A 10,399-nucleotide genomic window follows, 5' to 3' on the forward strand; every position below is an offset into this window, starting at 1 on the left:
CTACCTGGCGGTACAGCGGGCAAAAGAGCAGCAGTAACATGTGACCTCTAATCCCGGAAGGGAACCCCTAAACTATGATGTCATCGTTTCATATGTCAATGAGATTGAGCTCGCTGCTGAGTTCAGCCCGGTGATTCAAAGGTACGGTGCACAGAGAGTTGTCAGAAGCCATGTTAGTATTTAAAATGTTTGGTCAAAGCACAAAATGAAGCCGCAATAATATTTTGATTATGCTATAATTCACACTGCTAAGTATCGTATATCGATGGAAATTGTGCTCGAAAATTTCGTATCCAAACGTAATTCCGCACTCGCGGATCGGACAACATGATGAAAAATATTGGTTGCAGTGCAGTGCATACATTATGAAACTCTCTCAGGGTAAGTCCCGCCATAAACTATGTTTATACTAATGCTACAATGTTTACTTGTAATACATGTTTTATTTAGAAAACAGTGAGCCCGTCAAGAGTGTCAACTTTGGTTATAAGTGGGACAACATATATAATACGGCTACTCGATCAATTATGATATTCTGTCGTATAATTCTATATATTTATTATAAACTGATATAACGCCATCGAAAGGGAAAACACTGAATTAGTGCAAATTAAAAGATATATTGCTCCTATTCTAGTGTTTGTAACCTCGTTTTTATCCCGGTTATAATCTTGAAATTAGTTTTGTTTTTACAGACTAGCTTAGTTTTGTTTTTACAGACTAGTAGCTAGTACTTGTTGTGTTATTATTGTACTTACTACCATGCCAGTTAAAGATTGATAGGTTTGTTTGTAACGAATAAAAACCCGGATTTACGTATCTTGCTCCAGGGTTCAATATAATCAGATTCGGTATAATTTTAACTTGACTCGATCTGTTTGTAGTCATGTGAACACTGATACTAAAATCAAGATAGGAAGTATGCAAATTAATACCCCCGGTAGATAATGAGTCATGATGATCATCAGTGGAGCATTGTGCACACTTAGACTCGCCAATAATTGCTGGTGTGATGAAAGGTGTCAGATGTAGGATAATTGTACAAGTATGTTCATGACTTCAGCATTCATTGGAAGCCAGTCTCATTTCTAAGCCAAGCAGATGTTTATTTCAGTGACATCCCAGACTGGGTTTTTGTAGATTTGTTGTTTCTTTTAGTAATCGCGATGTAGTGCGAATGTCAATCAGTTTATCTACTTGAAACATCTCTTTAGCCTATAGGCTTTAGAAAGCATGCACACACATTTTCAGCCTCTATAACCAGTATTATCATACCGGTATATTGATGGCACAAATGCAGCAATCTGATTGGTCGGGATGTGAAAAGAACCGTGGTATATATTCCCGATATACTACGGTTGGCAAACACGCAAACTCTTGGCAAGTACAAAAGTCCATTCTTCAGGTTTGATCCCAGAATTTCAATGTACCGGTACTGTTATGATATAATGGCAAAGCACATCCAATGACGGTATACCACTTCATATATGCACTCACTATCGCTCTTGCATATATGTCGTGAACTGGTCGAGCTTTATGTATACTGGGGGAGCTTTATTGCTTAACTGATATCACATTATATAGGCATGAGCAGTGACAGTCATCAAGTGAGTTGTTCTCACTTGAAAGTATTTATTCATGTGTATATCTTATTCATCTATGTAATTATTTTTGTTTTTTGTGCTGCCAGGTTAGAGACACAATTTATGCAAGACCAAAGGAGACAAAAATTGATCATGTAGACATGTCCTTGGTTGCTAATTCATATATCAGTATATTCTGAAAAATCAAATATGGCAGATTGGTGTGGACGTTTTTCTCCTGAAACTGAACTGAAAGCACAGAAAGAACTGAATGAAAATCCTGCCACCAGAGATGATGATATCCAGTCTGTTCGTGACCTCGTCGTTACAAGACCAGACATCAAGTTCATTCGTACTGATGATGCGTTCATTTTACGATTCTTACGAGCAAGAAAGTTCGATACCTACGAAGCTTTCAGGTTGTACGCAAGATATTACGAATACCGTCAAATACACAAGGCCATATTTCAAGAGTTTTCCGTTTCAAATCCTGAAATGTACCAGGCACTGATGGATGGTTTTCCTGCAGTGCTGGATAACACGGATCACTTTGGTCGGAAGATTCTTGTCTTGAACACTGCTAACTGGGAAGTTTGGCGATATCCTTACATCCACATTCTGCGAGCTATGTTGCTGAGTTTGGAATACCTTATACAGGATGAGGAGACACAGATCCATGGTTTTGTTATCATTGTGGATTGGACAGCGTTCTCCTTTAAGCAAGCAGCAAGACTGAGTCCTGGGTTGATGAGATTGACCATTGAAGGACTACAGGTGAGATATGTATAAGACTGTATATCCCTGGACCCATTGGTAGAACTCGGGGTGGGCAGTCCACCTCCATTTCAACCAACGAGTCCAGGGCTATAGAGACATCACTGTGCCTGGTAGTACAAACTTTCTAGCCTATGTTCTGGAGCACTTCTGACTTGCAATTTGATGAAAGATTGTGCTACCTTGCATAGAAGAAGTGAATGGACTTTGTCAACGACAATGACATGATGCATGTATAGCAGTCAAAAAGTACTCAGATAAATCAGAAATCTGATTGTTGTGTGATCATTCGTTGGGAACATCTATAATGCTACCGGTATATGTGATAGTCTTGTAATGATAGGTATAATTATGTATGCAATTCAAATGATGACTGATTGTCCATGATGAACATTGGTAGGAATCTTACCTTGAGTAAGATGATAAAAAATTCATTACTCACGGAAGACATTTTTATGAATGTATGGCAGACTTCTGTTGTACACATCGGTATCAAGATATTGTCTGCCATATATATCAGGTTAAATCAAATTTATTTTTGGATTTTGCCTTGAAATTCTATTTTGGATAGTTGTTGAGATGTCTGAGAGAGGTGTCATTCCTGGACAATAATCTAACACAATTAATGTGTGAACAGAATGTACTCATCCTGGAGATTCTGGCAGTCAGTCAAACTCCTTGCAAAGGCTGCTGGCCAATGCAAAATGATACTGATCTCTAAGATACTGCAGAGCTATTGGAATGTCAACACAAATATTGTTTTAAAACAGCCTTGCGACATAGCAACACACACTTGGATCTGCCGTACGTTTGTCAGTGACATTGTGTTGTGTGGCCAGAGTTGATATTATTGTCTCTGAATGTCTAGCCAAATGGAATGTTAATTTTTTAACAGGTTTATGCAACCAATGTATTTCTTTTTCAGAAACATGCAATGACCAGATTATCAGAATGTAATATTTGAACCCAGGCCTAAATATTGAACATTAATCACAGATAATGTTGCTTATGGGAGCTCATGCTAACAATATTTATTGATCTTCTATAACAAATTCACTATTACATAAATCCATCAGCCGAGCTGATGGCAGTGTAATTTGTAATTTTCCTTTACTCTTATGCGTCACATCTATCTGGAACATTACTTTCTCAAATAATTTCAGTATTCTTTATCATAACTCATATGGTATAGTGAAAAATCTGTTATAAAAATGTTTGTAGCAATGTAATGATGGACTCTATGTAATCTTCAGAAGTGTAAATTTGATAATTTATGAGTATCTATACATTAGTGCAGATATTACCTATGATTATGTTCAAAACTTCCATTAGGCTATGGGATGATATACAAATAATGGAATAATGTCAGTCATTTCAGTGCAGTAAAATTTTGCAATATTATGTTAAAAAATGGTCAACTTTGGTGAAGGGTATTCTGTCGTAATCTAGAATTGTCCATTTTTATTGCAGGATTGTTTTCCTGCCAGATTTGGAGGCATTCACTTTGTAAATCAACCATGGTATGTTGAAGCTGCATTTGCTATCTGCAGGCCATTCCTGAAACAAAACACCAAAAAGAAGGTAATAGAATGTATGAAAGTTGTCCAGACAGTCAGATTCAGTTGATAAATCATCAATATCATGTACAGCCATCAGTAAGCAATTACATTGTTATCACCAACTGTAATTATTGCCAAGTCTCAAAGCATACGCTATTGATTCACACAGTCTGCCTAAGGCTTTAATGCTAAACAAGGTGCTCCTTAAGTATCTACTTCAAAAATTGATTTTTCTCAGCACATTGACTTAAATGAGAAATGAATTTAAAGAGACTGCAATGTAAGGACACATAGCTTCCAGTGAACGTTACAATTTTTTCTATACCAGTCTCCATGGTTCAGTTGAGATTTACAACAAAAGAAATATGATGACATGGTAATTCCCAATGACTTGTATCCCATTATCTTGAGAATATTTCTTGTATTTGTCATTCATATTCATGCCACAGAGGAAACATAAATTGTAATTAGACTCTAAAATACGGGTAAAAATTTAAAATCCAAGTATTGGCCTTTCCTGCATGATACCTATTGTCTCAATAACTTGTAAAATTAATCTCTTCACCGACAGTGTTTAGTAAATTCCTATCGCGGCTTTCAATGTCAGAGTTGGACTTATACAATGAGAAATCAGTACGTAACGACAGTATAAACCATCACATTGACTTTAGCTTTAATTGTTTGAACTAAAAGTTTCTGTGTTCACATGTTTGTTTTATGACTATTTTAGCTTTGTGCCATTAATTGCTGTAATTTTAATGCAGATATTTCTCCACGGCAACAACTTGACCACATTACACAGTCATATCCACAAAGAGATCCTTCCTAGTGAGTTAGGGGGTCTTTTACCAGCATACAACATTGGGAAATTTGCCAGGGAGTTACTTGAGCAGGATTTTGGTATTGATTACGGCAGTTCAAGCCCATCTTCTGATCATAAAGATATCACAATGGGTCTGACAAGGTAAGCACATTTCATTTTCAATCATGAAAGTGATGAAATAAAAATATGTCCATTTCAGTTTTTGGTTCTGATACTAATAATTGTTTTGTTTTCCATCAAATGATCAATTTCCTATGTGAAATGTAGCTAGCAATTTTTAGAATGCAAATTGAATTTTGATACAACATTATCAATGGAAAATATTCACTGTGCTTAAGTCATGCATTATTATCTATTGTTACAGTGGGTTTCTTCAATTGGTAATTATTTAGTAAAAGGCCCATCTCATTTTCAGTGATATTACTACTCAGAAATAGTAGCAGTATTTATTATGCTCAATTCAGATTCTTACTCGTAAACTCAAACTACTTGTTTTTTATTTCTTTGACACTGTAGTAAACTATATAACATTACTCATATTTATTGATTTGTTAACATTTATTTATTGATCACTATTTCCTTTCTATCAACAGATCATTATCTGTTCCACTTGCCAATGATCAATACAATGATAAAGAGACTAAAGATGACAGCCAAGATAACATGGAGTTACTCTTGACCTTTGACTGACAATGAGATCCAGTGAAATGGATAGGTCCAAGTCTGTTTATTTGAGTGTTTGTTTTTTGTGTTGTTATGAAATTAGTCAGTGGTTTGTTGTTGGCTGGTGTGGGGTAGAAAACTTGATAAAATGGATTGATGTTTTGGAAGTGCAGATTACAGATATATTGATAAAGAGTATTTATGTAACATCCTAGCATGATATGATTCTTGTACAGACAACAATGATGTCAATAAGTCACTTCACAAGACCTAGTGTATTCTTCAGGAGTGTTAAAATCTTGTGTCTGTTTGTCATCTGTTAGTACGAGGTGTATACTGTGCTTGCTTAGTGTAGCTTACACAAAGTAAAACATCATTGTTACTTTTGACAATAGTCATCAATCCGTCAAAAAAACTGTGGTTACCAATTGCTTGCCCACTCTGACACATACTTGTTGAAAGGGACTGTATAGTCATGCTACTGTGTTGATTATGCTCCATGGATGTTAAAGCTTTGATTCCATGTCATTCTGTAACGTATAAATACATTCTGGCAAAGACTGAGGTCAATTACAAACATCTTGGATCAAAGTGAATGCCGGAATGACTATCACAGTTCCCGAATGTCTGGTATCTGATATGGATATTTGAAACTAAATTCATCAACGCACATTTCTTGAAGATTCATCAAAAACTACATGTGAGATATTATTTGTTACAAGAAATGTATACCAGATGCAAGGTTGCACAGGAAAACTTTTTAATAGTTATCTACCTAGTAACTGTTTGTTGTCTGAAAATTTGTGCAATACTTGTGTTTAGTTCTTTTGACATTTGTGATAACATCTGCATGTATTCTGAAGAATAATGTATTTACAATTAATATGATGCATGTCACCATGGCAACTCATTATTCTAAGTGATGTGTAGCAATTCTGAAATGAAATAGTAGTTTTTATTTGTGTCAAGGGGATTGGTAAAAGCAATTCCATATACAGTGAATGTCAAGGTGCAATATTTTCTGTTTTGTCTGAAGGTGTTGAAAACTGTAATTGATGTTAAACTGATGGCAAAGTATCAAAATCATGTTTATTATTTTAAAAAATTCAGTCCTGATTATATCCTTAACAAAGGGAATGCATGCAAAGCCTATAACCATTTAATCAGTGCTGTACCCATGATGCATCTGATGATCAAATTCATCAGTAATTGTATTCATTTCCGCAAAGTACATTAATGAGCATTGTTTTAGTATGCAAATTAACTGATAAGTCCAATGGAGACTATTCATTGGTCTAAAATTGTGCATTATGTGCAATAATGATAATAATAGAACGGTATAGCTATAAGTAAGTCCATGTTGTCATCGTGCTTACAAAGTGAGTATGTGTTTATTGTAACTGGTACAAGTAAATAAGTTTTGTAAAAGTTATGGAAATGATAAAGTTAACACCTGAATGACCTGATAAAGGAGGTAAAGTGTGGTTTGACCATTGAGCGTCACAGAGCAAAACATTTTTTGGATTTTGGCGCTATATAAACTTTGCTGATTGATTGATTGTAAATGAAGTGCACAGCAAAGTCGGGCAAAAACTTAAAACATTTTCTCTCTTGTTACTCATCATTGTTGATTTAATACTGTTATGCAAGTTTACAGATCTTCCAGTTTTCTTCAAAGCAATGTTGGAGGTAATCCAACAACTCATATTGTACCTGAACTGTTCAGTTTTAGGAAGGTGAGTGAAGTGCAGAGTTCAAAGGTCAAGCACATGACCTCAGTGAACCATAGATTTGTTTTTGAAAGGTGGATGAGAACTTACCAAGACAAATAAAAGCTTAGGACCTGTGGCACAATTTGAATAATTTGTGAAGGGGGTTTGAAATATGAATAGAATTTACAAGTGTTTAAAATGAAGGTAAAAGGAAATGTTCCCCATCAGTGATTACCAGAATTTAGGAGTTTGTCCAAATTCTGTCTTTGAAAAAGTATCAAGTGTAAATGTTGTTTAGTCTATGCAAAATGAACAATGTAAAATATTTCAACAGATTATTTTAATTTTCATTACTTGCCATGACACCATTAGTAATATTACTTATTTGCATCATAATGATGTTTCTGCAGTTTAGAAATCTTTTCAGGACATTTGTCCTAAAACACACACTGTTTGTACATGTAAGGTCCTTGTATTGGCACTGAAGGCTAAACTGGAGATGCTTTGGAAATTAACAGAAAACAGTATGCTGTGTTGTAAAATGTTGGTCATTTTTCTCAATTTTGAGGGTAGTATGAATCAGGTGATAATCTGCTAAAACAATTGATGAAAATCGCAGTTTTTAAGACTGAGAAGTTCAGTTCTTGTCTTTGCTGTTCAGAGCAATATTGTCCAAGTATCAAGTTTTTATTCTCGTCCATTTTTATTAAGTGAAAATTTCAAGACAGCACATTGACTTACCATTTGCCATTCAATGCAAAAACATTACCAGTGTTATATTTTGTTCATAAATTACGTTTTTGGTTTCAGGCTTATATATTATTTACGTTGTTTGTATGTACATGTAATACATTGCTGTCCCTCATTTTAGGGACTAAATGTCTCAGATTCTTGCCATTAGGGATTGTCTCAGATTGTTGCAGAAGTTCAAATAGCAAAGTGTTTTTGTTGAAGGCATCGAGGTTTGACCCCAGTTCAATAACTGAACTTCACCTAAGTTGGTGACTGTGTTTTATTCTTTTTGACAATTGTTCTGTTTAGTTTATTGATTACATTGTGGAGAGCACAACAACACCATTGTCCTGGTGGAGGGAATGATGACACTAAGGCCCAGGGAATTGAAACACAGTCCCTTTATCCAGAGGATAGAGGGACTGTGATTGAAAGCTATTGCAAATTGTTACGTTAACATTTACTCTATGGAAAACAACAATGCTTTCATTTTGATGTTTCATTCAGGGGAGATGGTTTTGATCTAAAAGAAAAGATTTCGTTCGTTGAGCTTATATTGTGACAATCTGCGATGGTCCCTTTACCATGTTACATGTTTTTGTGTACTTGGATGTCTGGATAACCATTCATATCATTGTCATTACTATAAGTACTTTGAGTCATAGAGTAGAAATGGTAAATGATTGTTTGAGAAGAGTGTAGACAGGAAGATCTGACACTCAAGGCACAGTCTTTCCTTGAGTGATGGATATCCTAGTCTAAGAAGAGTTCTGAGAGTTGCTACTGTCTGCAATCAATGCTTAGTGCTCTTTTGATGACCACAAATGTTAACTACTACCATACTACTGCCAGTTTATAAATACACTGCTATTCTTTCTTCTGCCATATCCTTCATCCCAGAGTAAAGGTAGAAGTTCCATCACTCAAGGCACTGTGGACTGTTTTACCCTGCCTTGAGAGAGGGATCTTCCATAATCTATCTCCTTCCCTGCTATCTTGCAAGTGCATTCACTAGACATAAAGGTACAGCTCTGAAATTATTTTTTGACAATCTCAGTAAGCTTTCTTTCAATTTCATATTTATTTGTAATTTACTGCCATCAATCTTGCTTGAAGAAAATTAAGTATCTATTAGAAGATACAGTATTTAAAATTAATAATTATGCAACCACTGGCCTGTAAGGTTTTGTTTTTTAAGTTATTGATACCTTCAACCATGTATTGAACATAGAATACCCTGTATGTCATGATGGAATCATGTTACCATGGTGATTTGTGAATAATTTATATTCAAAGATGTTGAAGTAATATGTGTATATTTGAGATCAGTGTAGAGATACAGAAATTGTTTGTAATGTTGCCATCAGAAGGTACAATAAAACAAAATAGATGAAATGAGAAATTGGCCAAGAAATCTACATTTTGTATGTGGCTGTTTGTTGACAGATCATCATTGTGGATTTATTGTCTCAGTTTCAGACAATTGTCACAGTGGTTATCTGTTCTTGTACAATAAAACAAAATAGATGAAATGAGAAATTGGCCAAGAAATCTACATTTTGTGTGTGGCTGTTTGTTGACGGATCATCATTGTGTATTTATTGTCTCAGTTTCAGACAATTATTGCACTAGTTATCTGTTCTTGTACAATAAAACAAAATAGATGAAATGAGAAGTTGGCCAAGAACTGTACATTTTGTATGTGGCTGTTTGTTGACAGATCATCATTGTGTATTCATTGTCTCAGTTTCAGACAATTGTCACAGTGGTTATCTGTTCTTGTACAATAAAACAAAATAGATGAAATGAGAAATTGGCCAAGAAATCTACATTTTGTGTGTCTGTTTGTTGACGGATCACATTGTGTACTTATTGTCTCAGTTTCAGACCATTTTCACAGTGGTTATCTGTTCTTGTGAGAGAGTTAAAGTTTGCGTTGTGTAAATGTCCTAATCCTTCTACTTTACATGTATTGTCTACCTTGCCATGGAGACAGCCTTGGATTGAAGCGCAGAGGTCATTGAAGCATAGACAGTTGAGGGGGAAGACCCTATACTTTCTATGGTTGAAGGCTCAGTGATCCCTGTCAACTTTTGTTGAGAGGTCTTCCACTGAGAATTCACAAGTTATGTAAGACAGCATTTGTCTTTTTCTTTGTTATACATTCAGTGAATGTGTTGTTTTTAGTTCCTGGCTGGCAAAAGTAAATCTTGTCTGCAGAGAGATCTACCGTACAATGCATGTGTTACATTGCCATGCTCACTGCCAGTTTTTTCATAATTATTGTAGATTGACTGGAATTTGTTAGATCGTGTAGAACAAACTGACGCTTGCATGATTCCTGTCAATAGGCTCTCAAGTGGGCTATGCCATTGCCAGACACTGGATTGGTCACATACTGATGTGCAAGTCACTCATTATGAGCGCCCTCACAAGCTACATGCAAAAATTATCCTGAATGCTTCTGTACCAACACAAAGCTGCTCCAACTAATGCCAGTCAGAAAGTTCGCCCATGTATAAAGTAACTAATAACTTGTACATATCTTTTGTT

At 35.4% G+C, this 10,399-nt stretch overlaps 1 protein-coding gene across 2 annotated transcripts; it reads left to right on the plus strand.

The window, feature by feature from the left end:
- The first annotated feature begins 2 nt into the window (after window positions 1-2).
- On the plus strand, window positions 3-9,385 carry LOC139116180 (clavesin-2-like). Of its 2 annotated transcripts, none has more exons than XM_070678733.1 (5): window positions 3-141; window positions 1,691-2,357; window positions 3,828-3,938; window positions 4,681-4,880; window positions 5,333-9,385. In XM_070678733.1, exons 2-5 carry the CDS (start codon window positions 1,794-1,796, stop codon window positions 5,427-5,429), a joined length of 972 nt encoding a protein of 323 aa, XP_070534834.1. In that variant the 5' UTR covers window positions 3-141; window positions 1,691-1,793; the 3' UTR covers window positions 5,430-9,385. The 2 variants fall into 2 exon arrangements, with proteins under 2 accessions (XP_070534834.1, XP_070534833.1); XM_070678732.1 differs by having other exon boundaries at window positions 77-381.
- Window positions 9,386-10,399: the final 1,014 nt, after the last annotated feature.

The sequence above is a fragment of the Ptychodera flava genome, chromosome 17 (genome assembly GCF_041260155.1).
Source record: "Ptychodera flava strain L36383 chromosome 17, AS_Pfla_20210202, whole genome shotgun sequence".
NCBI lineage: Eukaryota > Metazoa > Hemichordata > Enteropneusta > Ptychoderidae > Ptychodera > Ptychodera flava.